General features: G+C 38.7%; 1 protein-coding gene across 1 annotated transcript in view; it reads left to right on the top strand.

Moving 5' to 3' along the window:
• Positions 1–20,291, top strand: part of SLC26A3 (solute carrier family 26 member 3) — a 37,623-nt gene that overhangs the window by 16,490 nt on the left and 842 nt on the right. The window contains exons 9-20 of the mRNA XM_002818341.5: positions 3,368–3,515; positions 3,627–3,740; positions 3,845–3,922; positions 6,959–7,054; positions 8,454–8,560; positions 10,026–10,095; positions 10,188–10,280; positions 11,853–11,948; positions 12,574–12,807; positions 14,624–14,678; positions 18,688–18,830; positions 18,957–19,022. Coding sequence (XP_002818387.3) covers positions 3,368–3,515; positions 3,627–3,740; positions 3,845–3,922; positions 6,959–7,054; positions 8,454–8,560; positions 10,026–10,095; positions 10,188–10,280; positions 11,853–11,948; positions 12,574–12,807; positions 14,624–14,678; positions 18,688–18,830; positions 18,957–19,022 — 1,300 coding nt within the window. The remainder of the gene's footprint in view (positions 1–3,367; positions 3,516–3,626; positions 3,741–3,844; positions 3,923–6,958; positions 7,055–8,453; positions 8,561–10,025; positions 10,096–10,187; positions 10,281–11,852; positions 11,949–12,573; positions 12,808–14,623; positions 14,679–18,687; positions 18,831–18,956; positions 19,023–20,291) is intronic.

The following is a 20,291-nucleotide window of genomic DNA, read 5'->3' as shown; positions in this document are numbered from 1 at the left end:
AGCCTGCAGGTAACCCTCATCAGAATCCTCCCTGCACCCTGCATCCCTAAGGAAGGCTCACTGCTTTCCTTCTAGGAAGGTGCTACAAAGAAAGGCAGGGTGTGCAGTTGTTTTTTTTTTTTTTTCAGCCTCCCCACAGTGAATGCAGTTCTTAATATCAGAAGGCTTCTCCTTGTGGAAGAACTCACAAACAAGACAAGCAGGGACACAGACCAGTAGAAACTCACAGGAAAGTAAAATTTAGCAAAGTAGTGAAAGTATAAAAATAAGCAAAGTAAGTCCAGACGTGGTGGCTCATGCCTGAAATCCCAGCAATTTGAGAGGCCAAGGTGGGAGGATCACTTGAGCCCGGGGGTTCAAGACCAGTCTGGGCAACACAGCAAGACCCCCATCTCTTGTTTTTTAAAAAATATATAAATAATACAATAAAGAAATATAGGCAAAGTAAACTGCTTCTCCTCTTAAAGAAACATCAAGTGAAACCAGATTTCCTTGTCCATAAATTACTATAAACAATATGTAATGCTTTGTTTGAAGTTACTGGAGCCAAGTTCTGAAAGTTCAAAGAAGACACTGAAGGAACACAGGCACTCCACGTGAGCAGTCCAGATAGGCACACTCTGTCCTTTCTCCTGATCAGATTCAAAACAAGGGCAGAGCAACTTTTCCCACTGCAAAAGGATGAGAAGTCCAATTTGTACAAGAATTTTAAAATGTATTTCATTACATTTAGTGAATTGAGAAGGAAGATCATTTTGTGTTGTTTCTTCTAACCACAGCATCAGTTTCTTCCAACTTACCAAGGAAAAGTTGTTTTCCTGTTTTGTTTTGTTTTGTTTTTTTAAAATATTAAAATATGCTTAACACATATTTGAGAATTCGAGAAATCAACATTTATATGAATTTTTTTTTTACTTTAAAACAGCCACATTCTTTTAAAGGCAAATATATGTTCTTTTAATTTTTTTAAAGAAAAAAAATTTTTTTATTACCAGATCTTCGTGTGTTACATTTCATGAATCTCAAGCATCACTTTTAATTTTTAAAGTTTTAAAGTGGAAATTAGGCTGAAACTGAAAGACTGTTTCTAGGGTTTCCTTCTATTCTGCCACTTTGAAGTGATTTCACTTTACTTAAATGTCTTGGGAGACATAAACCAAATAGAAAAAATAAATACTTGCAAAACCAAACAGGATCTTGTCAGAAGGGCTTGGAAAATAAAAGATAAACTTAAGATCACTGAGTTACACCTTAAATACCTCAACAACAGTCTTGTTTAGTGAGTGTATTTTCAATGTCAGTGTACCTCTCTCCACAGTGTGTGGGGTGTGGCAACGGGTAACCATTACATTCAAAAGAGTGGCAGTGTAACCTAGTAGGTAAGCTCCAGTGTTCTAGAGGCAGAGTACCTGAGATTTGATTCTGACTCACTTTCTGAGCTAAGCACATTACCAAAAACTGTGCCTCAATGTTCTTGGCTGTAAAAATGAGGCTAAAAATAATAGCTATCAAGTAGGATTCTTTTAAGAGTTGAGTGACTTAATACATGTAACATGCTTAAGTGCCTGACTTACAATAAATGTTCAAATTACACTACTATTGTTACTAGTTTAACACCTAAATTAGGTAGCAAGCACTTGAGCTTTTTACTCTCCGTTTTTTTTCTGGGTGATGATTGAATGGGTATTTTAAGTTTTTGTTGATTGCAAATAGACTATAACTGGAAGGTAGTGATTATTAATTATTGCTAACCTACTGTTCATGAGTATGCCACCTTAGAAGTTATTTTGCAAAGTCTCATACACTAAATACAAATAATTTGGCTGAAGAAAAGTGCTCATTGAAACAGTAAAGGAAACACAAGGAGTATATTCAGATTCCAGAGGGATCCTATAATAATAGCTGACAGGCACTTTGTGTTTTACAGTGTGTAAATAGTATTTGCATTTATTATTTGACCCTCCCACTAAACTGTGAAGAAAAGAGAACAAGGACAGGCGCCATGGCTCACGTCTGTAATCCCAGCACTTTGGGAGGTCGAGGCGGGTGAATCACTTGCGGTCAGGAGTTCGAGACCATCCTGGCCAACATGGCAAAACCCTGTCTCTACTAAAAATACAAAAATTAGCTGGGCGTGGTGGCATGCACCTGTAGTCCCAGCTACTTGGGAGGCTGAGGTGGGGTGATCTCTTGAGCCTGGAAGGTGGAGGTTGCAGTGAGCTGTGCACTCCAGCCTGGGAAAGAGGAGACCCCATCTCAAAAAAACAGAGAACAAGCATTATTATCCTCACTCTACAAATGAGGAAATTGTGACTCGGGAAGGGCAAGTGGCAGAGCCAGGAAATGAACCCAAGTCTTTAGACTGTAAATCTTCATCACATCACTCTGTCTATGGTGTTCAGAGACCAGAACAAAAGAATAATAAGGTCCTGGTTATTAAAAAACAAAAACATTCCAAGCTAACTTTTGGATTTATAATGGCATCAGATATAATAGTACTTCTTCAAAATTATGGTATAATAGTACTTCAAAATTAGAGCTAAAAATGTATTACCATAGATATTCACAAAATGTGGAACAGCAATTCAGAAAGAGTTGATTGGACCTAATTAACCCACTTCCAATAAGTCTGATGTCAGAAATAGATGCTTATAGGAGTGGAACATTTTAGTAAATTGATGTTAAGCTTGAGATACATCCACCTTTTATGATACAATTAGTAAATATAATTGAACTGGTCTGCGTTCATGAGGCTTAAGCACAGAAGTATGCCCTATGAGTTGAAGGTTTCTCTGACATATATCACTTTAAAGAGAAACCCACTCTCCATTAGGGTCACAGTTGGCTCTAGCATTTCTGTGAAGTGCAGGGCAGAGTCCAAGGCCCATCTATTTGCCAGGAGTTTTCCATGAAAGGTTATTATTATCAACGGAAAGAAGACTTTTTTGCTTTCCTTGTCTCGGAATTGTGTTTGCTCAAAGGACTTCATGTATGGATAACTATTGGGAGCATTTTGAGTGATGCTTTGCAACCCAGTGTAACAATACAAGTGGAATGGAAGACATTTTGCAGGAAGCTTATAAGAATACACACGCACATTATAGTGTGGTTTTACTGGCAAAATCATATCTGATTTACCACTATCCTTGGATTGAATTTGCAATCTTTTACCAAATTCAGGCAGTGTTGCTTTTCAGCATTAAGAAAGCAGATTCCAAAGTTGTCAGTGGAGATAAATTCTCGTTAATCATACTCCAAAGTGAGACACAACTCAGCCTAGATTGCATTCATTCATTGATTTGCCCAATGGTTATATCAGTTTATGAATTGGTTGGTGACATTCAGACTTGCTTAATTTCAATTTTAGATTTCAGCCTCCTATGACACCTGACGTGCAGACTTTCCAAAACACCATAGGAGATTGCTTCGGCATCGCAATGGTTGCATTTGCAGTCGCCTTTTCAGTTGCCAGCGTCTATTCTCTCAAATATGATTATCCACTTGATGGCAATCAGGTAAGTATACAAACTACACTGGGTCTCATTGGGCAACTTTAAATAATATTTTGCACACATAATATCAATGGTGCCACTTCTGAAAAAGGTTCCTTCTTGTTTTCTTGTCAGGAGTTAATAGCCTTGGGATTGGGTAACATAGTCTGTGGAGTATTCAGAGGATTTGCTGGGAGTACTGCCCTCTCCAGATCAGCAGTTCAGGAGAGCACAGGAGGCAAAACACAGGTATGTTAAGATCTTTGCTGCAAGCACTGTCCTAGCATTAGTAACTAGGAAATTCAAGCCGGGGAAAAGTTGAGTTGGTGATGATAATTTTTTTATCCTCCCAGATTGCTGGGCTTATTGGTGCCATCATCGTGCTGATTGTCGTTCTAGCCATTGGATTTCTCCTGGCGCCTCTACAAAAGGTAACACTGTCTTTGGATAGCATCTCTACTTTTGGTGGTAAATCAAGGACCCCGGTTCTTAAATTCTGAAAGCACAAACTAAACTAGGGGAAATGAGGTAATGACAAACTCTCAAGTACTCTTCTTGGCCAATCCTCTGTGTGACCAAAAATATTTCTTTTCTGCTGGCAACGTTTTCTGAATGTTAGGAACATAGATGCCCAACCCGCCTTATCTCCTCTACACTTTGCATGTGCATAGCCCCAAGTAGAATTAATGTTGAAATAGGAGGGCACCCTGTAACCGCACCTTCAACATGCATGGACTGAGTAGAGGTTTTCTTAAAGGTTAAGGTAATCAGGCCCTCTATCTAATTCAGAGAATGGCACTACCAGCCACACAACTCGTTCTTAGGAAGACACCCTGAAGCTTCTAGAACTTTGGTTTAACCCCAAGACCAACACTGTTGGATTGTGGGATGGGAGTGAACAGCCAGCACAGACCTCCCAGCCCTACTCTCATGCTCCTCTGCCTATAAGCTTGAGGGTTTAGTTTAATACTTTGTAAATTGCTGCAGCACTCAGATATAAAACATACCATCAGACCCTGGAAAGCAAAGGCTCTCTAGGAAACAAGATGACAGTAAATATATTGTTCCTTGTGGTTTTAATATAATTTTGTGATGGTACATGGAGCCCTGTTGACCTGCTTCTAATCCTGGCTCTGCTACTTATTATCTGTGTGATTTTGGGCAAATTACTTAATCTTGCTGAACCTCAAGCGCCACATTTGTAAAATAGAAAGGGAAATAATACCCACTACACAGAGTGACTATAAAAATAAATAAGATCATGTATGTGAACTACTTAGCTGAGGGTTTGGCATATGATAAATACTTGATAAATGATAGTCATTATTGTTAATATTATTATTATTCTACATTGTATTACACTCCTGGCTACAAAGGATATAGAGATATGATACAGCCCACCAATGTCTATTGGCTGTTACCTAGGCCTTTTTTCCTTGTTGGTTGGTAGCCGAACGGTGACTTTGGTCCCAGGTTTCTGGACTCCCAGTGTGGTCATCTCAAAAAGCTCACTGACCAAATCCATCTTCAAGCAGGGCAGAGAACAATTTGCCAAAAATATGCATTCTCCATAGGCTATACTTCTGATTTCAAAATAAGTGGCATAAAAGGAATGAAAAAGTCACCACTAAAGAAATAGAAGAATATATCTCAATAAAAATAAACGCACACACACTCACCCCTACAGAGAGAACTCCACCCTCTCATGCTTCTCCCCGGGTATACACTTGAGTTCTACCTAGCTCACATCTATTTGGAGACACTAAAGGAATAATTACCAAATCTTGTCCAAGATTTAATCAAAGCCCCTTTTATAAAGGGTCCTGTGATATGTTCTTTTTAGGCCATTGCGGTCAGGAATGTCTTTGTTTCAAACACCCAAATAACTATTTTGCTTCTTTTTATCATATGAAGGCAAAATAACCCATAATAAAAGCTCATAATAGATATTTGTTGAGTGCTCACTGCATGTCAGCAGAGCTCTAAGCATTTTCTCTTCATTTAATCCTTTATATCAAATGCAGTACGGATACCAGATTCCTGCGGAAATTATCCCCCTTTCCTTTCTATGATTTCTTAATGCTCTGTAATCTTTACTTTAAAAGTACTCTGTCATATATGTATGTCATCGTAAATTATTTCAAATTGTTTTTCCGTAGAATACTGACTAGGTGGGAAATAATGCCCGTGAAAAAAAAATGTCTCTTCGCACAGGTGTCTCTTGACATATTTTATACTTAGAGAATTAAAAGTCCTGCAAAATGGAGAAGCCGGTTGTACAGTCCTCTGACTTCTTCGCCTAGCTACCACAATGGTGACATCTTACGTAGCTGTAGTACAGTATCAGTACTATACATTAGTATAGTATGTTAAGTAGATTACAGACTTTATTCAATTTTCACCATTTTTTAACTGGCATTCACTTGCGTGCCAAATTTTTTAAAAATCACTTAAGACCATATTTCTTCTAAACTGTGACCTCTATTCTCACAGTTAGTAAAATTAATTGCTTAGATATTATATTATAAGGATTACCTGTGAAAATTAGAAATAGGCAGATCAGTTCAACTGTCCTCAAGATATAAAAATAAAAACTGTGTCTGGCTTTTCTTTGTACATTGTGTTTTCATGGTATAGCAGTATACAAGTTCCATACTCCATTCAGAATAAAATAAATTGGCAGAGGGAACGGACAGTGAGGGGCATGTTCCTACAATTACGATAAAATCCAAAGAACGAAGAGAATTTACTTAGCTATTCAGCATTTTTCACCTTAACTATCACAATTCCTGCAAGACAAAAGATCACATTCTGGCTGTGGAAGAATTGGAAGCCTGAAGCGTGGCTGTAGGGATTAGTACTGGCCTGGGAAATATTCATTCATTGGCTCAGCCACTCATTCACTGACTAATTTTAAAGCCCCTCCTGTATGCATTTAACATAGTAGGTTCTGGGGATATAGCAGGAACTAGATAGATATGTTTCATGCTGTCCCAGAAAGCCCGCCTCAAGTCATCTCATTCCAGGACCTCAAGCTCCCCAAGCTATTTTTTTTTTTTTAAGCAAAGAGCAACCCCCATCTCCTTGACTCCAATAAACAAACACACATTAGACTGACTGTCTCTGCTTGGGAGGAGTTTATTCCAAGTGTTTATCTCTCATAGGTCTGAAGGTCTGCCTTTCTCTGTCCCAAGGTGCAGGCTACTAAACGCCATCAGATCATCTATCTCATAATCACAAGAGCAGCCTAGGCCTTGTCACTGTTGTGGGGACAAAGTCATTCATAGGAACAGGTCAGAGTCCCAGTTCTGGTGTGTCTTGTGTGGCATCGCACACCGGAAAGGGGTGTATGCTTTGATTTGCTTTGAGGCCCTTTAAAGCACACACTTATCTATAGCCTTCACCTTCGCTTCCATATGGTTTATTTCATTAACTTAAAGTACATCTGATGTTTGTGTTTTTCACAGTCCGTCCTGGCAGCTTTAGCACTGGGAAACTTAAAGGGAATGCTGATGCAGTTTGCTGAAATAGGCAGATTGTGGCGAAAGGATAAATATGATTGTGTAAGTAGAGGCAATAGTATTTGAAAGAGAGATAAATCACAATAGCATTTTAACGCTAATGTGAAATGTATGTTTATATTGTAAACAAAATATAGAAATTTTGTTTCTATATATCCATTCAAAAAAACCTTAGTTTGTTTTATTTGCTATTTTTAAATTGCATACTCTAATGATCATTTTCTGGGACTTTAATTTTTTTAAATGGGCTACTTTTAACTTAAAAGAATGGGCTCCATGAAACACTAGTCTAGAACTTCCTTAGGCCTATTCTAAAAGTTCTTGCAGTAATCCCAAATACCACAGAAACTCTCTGAATTTAGGGTATGCATGGCTTCTGTTCTTCATTACATAATGTGTTTGTTTCCACAAATCTGTGAAGAACTTAATTTCTGAACATTCCTTTTGGAAATACTCTCATTTGGAAAGGCTCCCCCTTGCTCTCACATGCTTTGCTATTTTAACAGGGTCAAAGTCTGTGGTGTAAAAATGCCTGTTAACATACCCTTAGGTATTTAAAGATCGTAACTAGTAAACTACACTTGGTTTACTTTTGTGGGGCATTTTAACACCCTTTTGGCACGCTAAAATTCTTATAAAGATAGCAACCATTAATTAAATCAGCAGACCAAGAGTAAAACATTAGTATAAGCTCTACCAGTTAATTTGCTGATTTTTTTTTTAAGAGATAGGATCTCCCTCTGTCACCCAGGCTGGAGTGCAATGGTGCCATCCTAGCTCACTATAACCTCAAACTCCTGGGCTCAGGCAATCCCCCTGCCCCAGCCTCCTGAGTAGCAATGACTACAGCTGCAGACCACCATCCTCAGCTATTTTTTTTTATTTTTTGTAGAAACAGATTCTCACTATGTTGCCCAGGCTAGTCTTGAACTCCTGGGCTCAAGTGATCCTCCCACCTCAGCCTCCCAAAGTGCTGGCATTACAGGTGTGAGCCTTCACGCCCAGTCTAATTTGCTGATTTTAATGAACAGCACCTGGTTCTATTAGGTTGGTGCAAAAGTAATTGCGGTTTTTGCAATTATAATTATCACTGTGAAAGATAATTCCATTTCCTAAGTGAGTTGGAGATGGGATTAGAAATAAATACACTTTCTTTGACTCCTCTTATATTTGTGTGTGTTTTTGTGGCCCAGAACCTGAGCCAGCAGAAATGACCTCTTGGGAAAAGTGTCTTCTGTGCACTTTACTCCCTGGCGCAAGATGACAACTTTCAACTTCCACCACGTCTGGCAATTTTTTAAATTTCTTTTTATACGGACAAGGTCTCACTGTCTCTACAAAAAAAAAAAAAAAAAAAAAAGAGTTTTTTTAAAAGACCCCGTCTCGACATTGTACTTCAATCAAAGTAAATTGTAGTGTACGTGTTGCCTTCTTTTCACAGTTAATTTGGATCATGACCTTCATCTTCGCCATTGTCCTGGGACTCGGGTTAGGCCTGGCAGCTAGTGTGGCATTTCAACTGCTAACCATCGTGTTCAGGACCCAATTGTGAGTGCTCAAAGTGCTCTGCATCCTGGCAGGCTCGGACCTGCCCACATCAGAAGAGAAAAAAAAATGTCACTGGCTAAGAGAACAGTAGTTGGTTGATAGGTGTGCATTTCTATCAGGATGGGTCAGTTTATCCTCCCTCCGGTTGCTCATCTCAAGGCCTGAAGGGCAATAGCGTGGCCCAGCTTTGGAACATCAGCCCAGGGAGGAGACCTGCTGTTGGTCTGCTTCTGGCTTTGACTCCAGTTCAAATAAATCATATAAATCTCTGAGTCTATTCGCCCAGCTATAAACCAGAAGTAATTCTATTCCAAGCAGGCTTAATGTCTTTGCCTTGTACTTGTTAAACATGGAAATGTGTTACTGAGATTGTGAGATTCCTTCCATCTAGTGGATGGATTTCCTCTTTATAGGTTGTTAGATTGCACTCGTACCTTTAAAATATGGAGCTGGATTAGAGAACTTCTCAAAGGTCCCTCTTACCTTAAAATTCCACAAAAGCCATTTGGAATTCTTGATTTTTAATAATCATTCAGTCCAAGCATCTTTTTAATTTTTATTTGTTTATTTATTATTTTTTGAGACAGAGTTTCGCTCTTGTCGCCCAGGCTGGAGTGCAATGCTGCAATCTCGGCTCACTGCAACCTCTGCCTCCTGGGTTCAAGCAATTCTTCTGCCTCAGCCTCCCAAGTAGCTGGGACTATAGGTGCCTGCCACTGGCTAATTTTTGTATTTTTACTAGAGACACGGTTTCACCGTGTTGGCCAGGCTGGTTCGTGAACTCCTGACCTTGGGTGATCTGCTCACCTTAGCCTGCCAAAGTGCTGGGATTACAGTCATGAGCCATGGCGACCAACCTTGATTTTTTTAAATCTCTGCCATGTAACATCACTACCATGTGGTTGCTGAGCCTATTTTGAATTACATGGTGTGACAGAAAAAGAGGCTTCCTTGGGAACTAAGGAGTTCTAGAACAGAAATTGTTATCACAAAGTCAATCCCTGACTGATGGAATACATCCATATTGAAATACTCCTGAACTCTTTCATTTATTTATATTTCATTCCATTTTTTACTGGGAACCCATCAAACATAGAGACAATGAATGGTCATAAGCAAGTCATTTTACTTTTCCATGTCCTTATCCATACAACTGGGTAATCATATCTGCCTTACCTCATGGAATAACTGTGATATTCACAATCAAAATGGCAAAAGCATAAGGAGTTGCTTTGTAAACTGTAACATGACAAATGAGAGGCACTTTTTAGGTGCTGTGAGAGGATACAAAGATAAGTAAAACAAGGTGTTCACCTTCCAGAGTCTCTGATGGCATGATGATTCCCCAACCTTTTACATTTTGAAAAGTGAGCCTGCTTTGGTATGCTGGAAAAAAAATCAGTGTTAGCCTTATAGGCTTAACAAACATACATGAATGATTTACTTGGTGTTTTTCTCCCTACAGTCCAAAATGCAGCACACTGGCTAATATTGGAAGAAGCAACATCTATAAGAATAAAAAAGATTATTATGATGTAAGGGAGATTCATTTTTTTCTTTGACTTGCTAAATGATATTAACTATGGATCTAATGGGCACCACCTAACAATGCTTCTCTGCCTTATAGATGTATGAGCCAGAAGGAGTGAAAATTTTCAGATGTCCATCTCCTATCTACTTTGCAAACATTGGTTTCTTTAGGCAGAAACTTATCGATGCTGTAAGGTTTGGGGTTATTTAATTTTTTTCCTTGTAATCTTACTGAATATCTGGGAATGTCATTGTTCTGTAAGGTCATTGTTGAGGCTGGGTTGTGTCACATATGTTGAGGTGGGGTTGTGCCAGTATTTTTTGTCCCATGTCCCACAGCAGATGAAATTACCTTATGGGGAGTTTGTTAATAGGTTGGGAAATAAGCCTCTTCAGATGACATCTAATATAGAAGAATCCTTTTCTCAAATTCTGATGTAGAGTAAAAGAAATTTACCAAGTTTTGGGCTGCTAGCTTTTAGTAAGTGTCATCCTACAGATTTTCTTTGGGCATCAACTTCAGAAACAGTGAAGGAGCATTTAATATTTGACCACATTCTCAAAGAGATTCACTATAACAGTTGTAAATGAATAGTTAATACTGAATAACAATAAATACTGAGTGTCCCTGGCAAACTGGAGAGATGATGACAAGGAAGCAGTCTTGAGAGTTAAGAAAAAAAGCTCAGTCCTCCCTCTTGAAACATGCCTTTGGTCTACTCTGTACCTTGCATAGAGCCTCTGCCTTAAACCTTAACTATTATTATTAGTTTGATATGCATCCGATATTTTTCTACCGAGTTTTTTGTTGTTGTTTGCAAAATGAGATTATATTGTATATTTGGTTTTCTGTACTGCCCTTTTCGATTACTCTAGTAAACTTCCATCTAACTATATTTTTTGTCAAGGATTTTTTTTTTTTGAGACAAGGTCTCGCTTTGTCACCCAGGCTGGCATCATCACAGCTCACTGCAACCTCAAACTCCTGGGTTTGAGCCATCCCCCTACCTCAGCCCCCAAGTAGATGAGACTCCAGGCATGTGCCACTACACCCCACTAAATTTTAAATTTTTTGTAGAGAGGAGGGCTTGCTTTGTTGCCCAGGCTGGCCTTGAACTCGTGGCCTCATGCAATCCTCCCACCTTGGCCTCCCAAAGTGCTAGGATTAGAGGCTTGAGCCACCACGCCTGGCCAAGGATTTTTTATTATGTAATTTGATCCTCCTCTCTTATTTATCTGTAACTAAATATTACAGCAATAAGAATTCATTAGTGTTAAAAAAACAAAGATTAGCCTCAAATATAATACTAAAATTATAAAATAAAATTATACAATAATAAATAACATACAATTATAAATTTTAATAAGATAAAAATTACATACAAGCAGAACACTTATGTAGGTGCCACTCGTACTCAATAAATAGAAAATAAGTAAAATAAAATTCCTTAAGAGTTGTGTAGGTTCCAAACACAAACAGATTCAAATAGAGTTTATGTCCATTCATGTATAATTTATGGATGAATCCTGGACTGTGTTATACAAAAGCTTTTGACTGTTGATAACTGCATACAGGTGGAGCAGAGCATGGGTGTGACCCAATGTTGTTGCTGATGTTGTTTAAACCACTTTTAAATTTTGTCACAAATATTTTTATTATCTGTCCCAATCCCTCAAATCACTCCACTTAAAGTAGTTAAAATTATGCTATATAAATAACAGAATATTCAGTACTCTTGTAACACAGCAATGGGTTTCTCAGGTTGGCTTTAGTCCACTTCGAATTCTACGCAAGCGCAACAAAGCTTTGAGGAAAATCCGAAAACTGCAGAAGCAAGGCTTGCTACAAGTGACACCAGTAAGTTACTTGACCACATTTCTATGCATTATAGCTAAAAGCTTAGTAAAGGATGATTCAAGGTGTTAGTTCCATTCCTTTAAATGAAATGCCAGATAAACAAGGGATTTCATGTGTCAATGAGTGTTATATTTTAAAATGACATCGTTTTGAGGGTCTCCCTAAAATTTTTATTCTCCTGGGAAAACTACCAAACACAATTGTCTACAATCTTGTTGTTGTTTTGAGACAGTGTCTCACTCTGTGGCCTAGGCTGGAGCGCAGTGGTGTGATCACAGCTCATTGCAGCCTTGACCTCCCAGACTCAAGCGACCCTCCCACCTCAGCCTTCCAAGTAGCTGAAACCACAAGCACATGTGCCACCACGCCTGGCTAATTTTTTTATTTTTTGCAGAGATGGAGTCTCGCCATGTTGCCCTGGCTGGTCTCAAACTCCTGGGCTCAAGTTATCCTCCCACCTCAGTTTCCTAAAGTGCTGGGATTACAGGCATGAGCCACCACACCTAGTCCAATCCCATCGTTTGGCTCAACTCAGAATCAGTGCTTCTGAAACTCACTGGCTATCTCTGACATACACAATGTTTTTCTTGGTCACAGTTTTCATGCTTGTTATCCTCTCCTGCAGAAAGGATTTCTATGTACTGTTGACACCATAAAAGATTCCGACGAAGAGCTGGACAACAATCAGATAGAAGTACTGGACCAGCCAATCAATACCACAGACCTGCCTTTCCAGATTGACTGGAATGATGATCTTCCTCTCAACATTGAGGTCCCCAAAATCAGCCTCCACAGCCTCATTCTCGACTTTTCAGCAGTGTCCTTTCTTGATGTTTCTTCAATGAGGGGCCTTAAATCGGTAATTTCTTTGTTCTTAATGGAAACAACCAATCAATGACTAAAGGTAAAAAAAAAAAAGTGTATTTGTGGGCTGAGCACAGTGGCTCATGCCTGTAATCCCAGCACTTTGGGAGGCCGAGGTGGGTGGATCACTTGAGGTCAGGACTTCAAGACCAGCCTGGCCAACATGGTGAAGCTCCGTCTCTACCAAAAATACAAAAATCAACTGCGTGTGGTGGCGTGCACCTATAATCCCAGCTACTCGGGAGGCTGAGGCAGGAAAACAGCTTGAACTTGGGAGGTGGCAATTGCAGTGAGCTGAAATTGCACCACTGCAGTCCAGCAACAGAGTGAGACTCTGTCTCAAAAACAACAACAACAAAAAACTGTATTTGTGGAAGGATGCTCCTTTAGGTAACATACATTTAATTAGAAGTAAATGATAATCTTAGAGTATTCCATGGAGGGAAAGGTGGTGTTCAGTGGACTCTTGAAAAGGGCATTTTCCATGAGACTGGGTACTATATTGAAGGGAATCAAATCTACAGTTCTAATGTATGCTGAATCTGCTGGTGGACAACTATGCTCACATTCCTTTCAAATTTCAATTCTGTGCTGTTTTCAAATCTTTGTGGGCATTGTATCTAAATTATTCTGAAATCAGAGAAGATCTGGAAGGGTCCTGGGAAAAAATGTAAGAGTGGATCCTTTTGTTTTATCCTCATCTATTATAAGCTGATGAAATTTCACTTGGCTAAAACCCAAATAGATATATGAGAGAATAAATGTCACGTGATTTCAAAACACGACTGAAACAATCAGATTGCAGTCTGTTTTCTTTCCACAGATTAATCACGTTTCTAAAATAAATTAGTTTCTAACAGAAATGCAGAAACATATAAAAAGAAAATTTAAGAAATTCTACATCTTTCTCTCTTTTTCTTGGGTTTCCACAAAAATCTGCCCAAGTGAGAGCTGACTGAAGATAAGACCTATTAAGCATGGGTGAACTGGATACAAAATTAGAAAATGGAAGAATTTTTTTTAAATGTTAACATCATGCAATTCTCAAGTCTACTTGCATTTTCTTTTCTTTTTTGGTTTTGGTTTTTGTTTATTTTAGCTTTTGATTACTTTAGCTTTTGTTTCTGCATTTTCACTCACACACACACACACACACACATTTATTTTTTGGTTCTAGCAGTATAACACAAAGGACAGGGGCTCTAATTCTTAGTTAAGTGCCTAGAAGAGGTTCTGAAAGTGTTTACTGATGATGGCAATGATATTAATGATCATCTAACCTAATCAAACAATATAAGCTACTTTTCTTACCTCACATGATCTTACTCATATCACTACTGGTATTTGTTCTTAGCCTAGAGACCAGAAAAATGTATAAAGATTCATTGGTGCTAGATACATCCATTCATTGTGGACAAGAATAATTAGCAACTCATGGTCCATAGGTTCTTTTTTAAAACTTTTATGTAGCAAGAAAGCTCTAGTTGAGATCATCCCAAAGAAGACACTATTTTAAAATTAAATCAGAGTTGTTCTTATGAGTTTGAGGCACAACATTTTCCCATAATACTTCCTTCAAGAATTATCATTTTTAACTTCTTACTGAGGAGAAGGGCTCCTTTGTTTGGGTTTATTTCTGTCATAGAGCCTTGTTTTTAACTTTAGTATCTCTTGACACTATTATCTCTTTTTAAAATGTTAAAGCTTCTAAAAGCAATATATCACCCGTAAGGTATAATTCTGATTGTTTTCTTTATATTTCTGACAAGTGAAACTGTTCCCTAAGGAAGATATACTTTTCTTTTTAACAGATTTTGCAAGAATTTATCAGGATCAAGGTAGATGTGTATATCGTTGGAACTGATGGTAAGTGGCTTTATTTTTGTTTTATGTTCTGACAATCACTTCAGGCTCACTGCCAACTCTCAATCTAGACAGCCTCTCCAAAGAATGAGTATTTTATATAATCATGATGAAAATCTAATACGCAGCCAACCCAATAAAAATCCCTATGGAAACAGCATCTTTGTATTTTAGTTATGTTGATATGTAATTAAATACATTCTACAATTTGAATCCTGATTTCATAGGCAACAAAGGAGGAATATGTTAACTATTTTTCACACTAAACTTCCTGAAAAGGTAGCCTTGTTTTCTGTCTCTCTTCCTCCCTTCCTTTGCACTCTCCAGCCCATAACAATTTGGTTTAGCTTCACCTGCTGATGAGACCATCCTTGCCAAGGTTATCAGCGATGTCCAGATTGTCAGGATTAACTGCCTTCGTCTCAGGTCCCTCTGCAGCAGCTTACTTGAGCATCTGGCACTCTCTCTAGCATTTGTCTTTGAAACTCTCTCCCTCCCTGACTCTGGCAGGACAGTTCTGATTCACCTCCTACCTCTCAAACATCTCCTCAGGGTCTGACATTGGTTCTTCTCCCACTTTCAGTCTCCTCCAAGCTTCAACCTTACACTCTATACCATAGTTCTAATTCCACAGATTCTTTCTAGTCAATTTCCTACATGTTTATGATTTCATGTATATCTACTTGTTAATGAATCCCCAAACTATACCTCCAGCCCAGATCTTTCTTCTGAGCTGTAGACCAATGAACTCGACTGTGGACGTCCCCCAGGCACCTCAGATAGACATTTTTAAAACTACGTATATGATTCCCCCTCCCAAAAATACTTCTTTCCTATCACAATCACTGCATCGCTGCTTACCTAGTTTTCCAGATAGAAACCCTGAAACCATCACCAATTTCTCCTCTCCTTCCCTCTAGTCAGTGAGTCACCAAGGTCCTATAAATATTTCCTCTTAAATCAGTCTCTTCCTCTCCACTTCCAGAACTTTAATCTAGACCCTTCTCACTTCTCAACTAGGCCTTCTAGAAGGACTTTCTAACTAATATCCTTGTCCATCCCTATAATGCTCTCCTATCCCATTTTCTGAAAGAAGGCTTCTTCAGGAATTTTTCCGACAATAACTGAAAATATTCTTGCTTCCCCAGGCAGAGCACTGGGTCTTCAGACGGTTTGTATCTACAGAATACGCACATATCACATAATTTTGCAGTTCAGTTTCTGTCCCTACTAGACTCTTATCTCTTCCAGGGCAGGTATTGTTCTTGCTTACCTTTTCCCTGTCTCTTCTCTAGATCCTAGGACATGATGGGCATTCAGTAAAGACTTATTGAATACCTACTATTTATCAGGCACTGTTCTGGGTGCTGGGAATACAGCAGTGAATCTGACAAGCCCCTGTCCTCATGAAGCTTATAGCCTCATAGGAAAGCCACATAATAAACAAACAAAAGCATATTTCAGGTAGTGATAAGTGCTAAGAAAAAAGCAGAGTTAAGAAACAGAGGCTGGGAGCGGTGGCTCATGCCTGTAATCTTAGCACTCCAGAAAGCTGAGGCAGGCAGATCACTTAAGTCCCAGAGTTTGAGACTAGCCTGGGCAACATGGTGAAACCCCGTCTCTAAAAAAAAAAAAACATATTAGCTGGGTGTGGTGGCATGTGCCTGTAGTCCCAGCTACTCAGGAGGTTGAGGTGGAAGGATCGTTTGAGCCTGGGAGGTCGAGGCTGCAGTGAGCTGTGATTGTGCCACTGCACACCAGCCTGGGTGACAGAGCAAGACCCTGTCTCAAATCAAAAAAAAAAAAAAAAAAAGAAAGAAAGAAAGAAAAGAAAGAGAGAAAGAAAGAAAGAGAAAGAAGAAAGAAAGAAGACAAAATAAGAAGGAAAGAAAGGAAAAGAAAGAAAGAAAGAGAAAGAAAGAAAAAAGGAAGGAAGAAAGGAAGGGAGGGAGGGAGGGAGGGAGAAAGAAAAACTGGTGATCAGGGATGTCCAGCAATATGACATTTTGAGTAGAGACTATTATGAAGTGAGGCAGTCAACCTTGACAGTACTTAGGGGGAGCTTTTTAGGGAGAGGAGATAAGTGGTACACAGGTCCTTCGAAAAGTATAAAATTGCATCCTTAATCTCTCCCTTTCTACTGGATCCTGTCCCTAAAATATACAGACATATTCTAGTTTTAAGACTTTTTAAAAAAACTTTTAAGTTCAGGGGTACACATGCAGGTTTATTACATAGGTAAACTCGTGTCATGGGGGTTTATTGTATAGATTATTTCGTCACCCAGATATTAAGCCTAGTACCCATTAGTTATTTTTCCTGATCCTTTCCCTCCTCCCACCCTTCACCCTCCGATAGGCCCCAGTGTGGGTTGTTCCCCTCCATGTGTCCATATGTTCTCATCATTTAGCTCCCACTTACAAGTGAGAATATGCAGTATTTGGTTTTCTGTTCCTGCATTAGTTTGCTAAGGATAATGGCCTCCAACTCCATGTACCTGCAAAGGATAGTGGGTTTTTAAAATTTTTTTTATATGTTTTTATATAGTATTCCATGGTGTATATGTACCACATTTTCTTTATCCAGTCTATCATCGATAGGCATTTGAGTCCATGTCTTTGCTGTTGTGAATAGTGCAGCAATCAATGTATGCATGCATGCGTCTTTATAACAGAATGATTTATATTCCTTTGGGTATATACCCAGTGATGGAATTGCTGGGTCAAATGGTATTTTTGTCTTCAGCTCTCTGAGGAATCGCCACACTGTGCTTATACACTGTTGGTGGGAGTGAAAATTAGTTCAACCATTGTCAAGGCTTCCTTATAATTAAAAATATCCCCTTGATCCCAGAAACCTTTAATTTACTAACAATTTTACCCTTTCCTCATCATCCCAGATATTTTGGAAAGTATCTGTTCCTGCTGTCTCTGTTGCCTGGCATTCTTTTCAGTCTTTATCAAAGATTATCACCTTCCTTCCCATTGCACGCCACCCACTCCATCCCAGATCCTGGTGGCCACAATGCCCTCCACGCTCCCTCTCCGTCACTGAAAGCTTCCTGTAAACAGAAGAATCCATCTTCATAATTGTGTACCTTCTCTTCCTCCACTTTTCTCCAAATCCTAGGCACTTTTAGATGGTATCTGCTCAAGTTTTCCCAGATACCCACCAAGAGGAAAATTTCTCAGAATTTTCATAGTACATGATCTATATCTCTCTTATATGTTCAACAAAAAATATGAAGACATACTGTGTGCTGGGAATTATTTTAAAACTAAGAGAAGGAAAAAACTAGATTGCTCCTTTCCTCATTATTACACTACACGTTTTCTGTCAGTACTACAGGAATATATAAATGTTCTGTCTTCCTTGAGGCCAAGATTCAGGTCTAATTTATCTTTTGATCTTTCTTATTACTCAGCCAGAGTTTTGCACATGGCAGACATAAGGTAATAGTTGGTTGAGTAATCTATGTAAATGAATGCTGTTTAGTGCCTACAAAAATGGGATTTCTCAAAGATGATTAGAGAGGTAAGTGGTAAGGAAGATGTTTTCTCATAAAACCCAGCAGCTTTGGGAAAATGGGCTACAATAAAGAACCACAGCATATCACTGGTCCATAAACATATGTTCCATTTTGGCAGAATCCCAAACTTTAATAAGAAGCCACACTTGATACCCTAATCATTAAGCAGGGAGATCAATTCACTAGGCTCCTGCCTAAATGAATTTTTTTCTAGGAACTACTGTTTTTCATTTGCTCCTTTGCCTTCCTCCTTTTTACATTAGGGCATTAAATTTTTTTTTTTTTATTAGAAAGGTATTTGTTAGTTCCAAAAGACATTGTACTAAAGATAGACCGGTATTATACCACTGCAACCCACAAACACTTAACCAAACCTCAATGAAATGCACATTTGCAAATGGAAGGTGAAATTACTAGCCTCGAGGGGAAACCGGTAGCCAAACAATTGTTTCTTCCTAAAAGTTGCTGTTTTTTTCTCTTCAGATGACTTCATTGAGAAGCTTAACCGGTATGAATTTTTTGATGGTGAAGTGAAAAACTCAATATTTTTCTTAACAATCCATGATGCTGTTTTGCATATTTTGATGAAGAAAGATTACAGTACTTCAAAGTTTAATCCCAGTCAGGTACCAGCTCTTTGGTGACTTTCACAATTGCATAAGCAGCCATCTGCACTCCTTAAATTTCTCTTTATTTTTCAACATTAAAAAAAAATCAGCCCCTAATCCATATTTCCATTCTCTTTTTCTCAGGAAAAAGATGGAAAATTTGATTTTACCATAAATACAAATGGAGGATTACGTAATCGGGTATATCAGGTAAGATTCTGCAACAGGTTTATCTTCACCTAGACATCACAGCAAAAAAAACCCTTCCAAGTAGTGAGGCCACTTCCTGCGTGTGGCAGAAAGTCCAGCACTTGCTTGAGCCTCTGTGCCTCATCCCTAGAAAACTGAAGCAATGCTAACCAATTTCACAGGGAGTTTTCAGGAAAAGAAACTCAGACCCGTACAAAAACAGGATGAAAAAATACTGACAATAGATCTCCATTAATGCAATATTGAGCACATCTTCTTTTGTTTTTCAAACCACTCACAACAATGCTCTTATTCCGGCCCTGTAATAATCCACAGAGCAGGGAAGGTATTGCTCTTTCCATTTACAGGTGAATTAGCGATGAAAATGATAAGCGAATACACACGTCCCAATAGCCAGATGCTTGAGAAGTCCCTAGCACAGTGCCCAGTCAAGCAACGAAACAAGTTTCTATCCTTCCTTACTAGAGTGAGTTGCCAATTCAGCATTTAACTGGAGAGTCCCATTTCATTGTAGATGTTCATTTCTAGAACATTCAGTCCTTTAAAGCAATGTTTCTAGTTTGGGAAAAGTAGAATCACAAATTAAAATGGGTTTCTGCTGTAGGCCAGGTAGATGGCAGGTGTATTACATTCATTATCTCAATCCTTATAACAATATACAAAGAAGATATCTTCATTTTCCAAATGAAAAAAAAAAAATAGGAAACAGGCTCAGAGAGCTTAACTAATTTGCTTGAGGTCACACACCAAGTGACCCCAACAGGATTGCACTAAGATCTTTCTGATGACAAGACCAGTCTTCTGTTCACTATAGTACACCACCTCTATCCTCTAGTGAAAGACTTAACGGATTGAGGGACCAGAGAAAGAATTTAATGATTGTCTTCAAGCATGGCAGGTGGCTGGTGGTATTTCTTAGTTGAAAGGTCTCAAAAAAGGAATTTCTAGTCAAAATGAAAAAGAAATGTATAGCATAAGATAAATCTGGAACATTATTAAGAGTGGTATCAAGTAGCAAAGGTCAGATGAAAAGGCCATTCCAGAAAATTGGATAGACCTGAGGTAAGAGGTGAATGTACATAAGCACCATGATTCTGTCTCCCAGGACTAGATTCCAGAGAAACCCAATAAAACTGGCACCTTGCCTGAGTACCTTATAAGAAAAGTCTCGCACCAGAAACCCTCTCCTCAGTAATTGTATTCAGAATTGTCACCAAGTATTGGAGGATAAAGGGTAGGAACAGCATTTACCTCATGTCTGACCCAAAC

This window comes from Pongo abelii, chromosome 6 (genome assembly GCF_028885655.2).
Source record: "Pongo abelii isolate AG06213 chromosome 6, NHGRI_mPonAbe1-v2.0_pri, whole genome shotgun sequence".
Taxonomy (NCBI): domain Eukaryota; kingdom Metazoa; phylum Chordata; class Mammalia; order Primates; family Hominidae; genus Pongo; species Pongo abelii.
The sequence above is the reverse complement of the archived record's forward strand: the minus strand, read 5'-3'. Positions and strand labels throughout refer to the sequence as shown.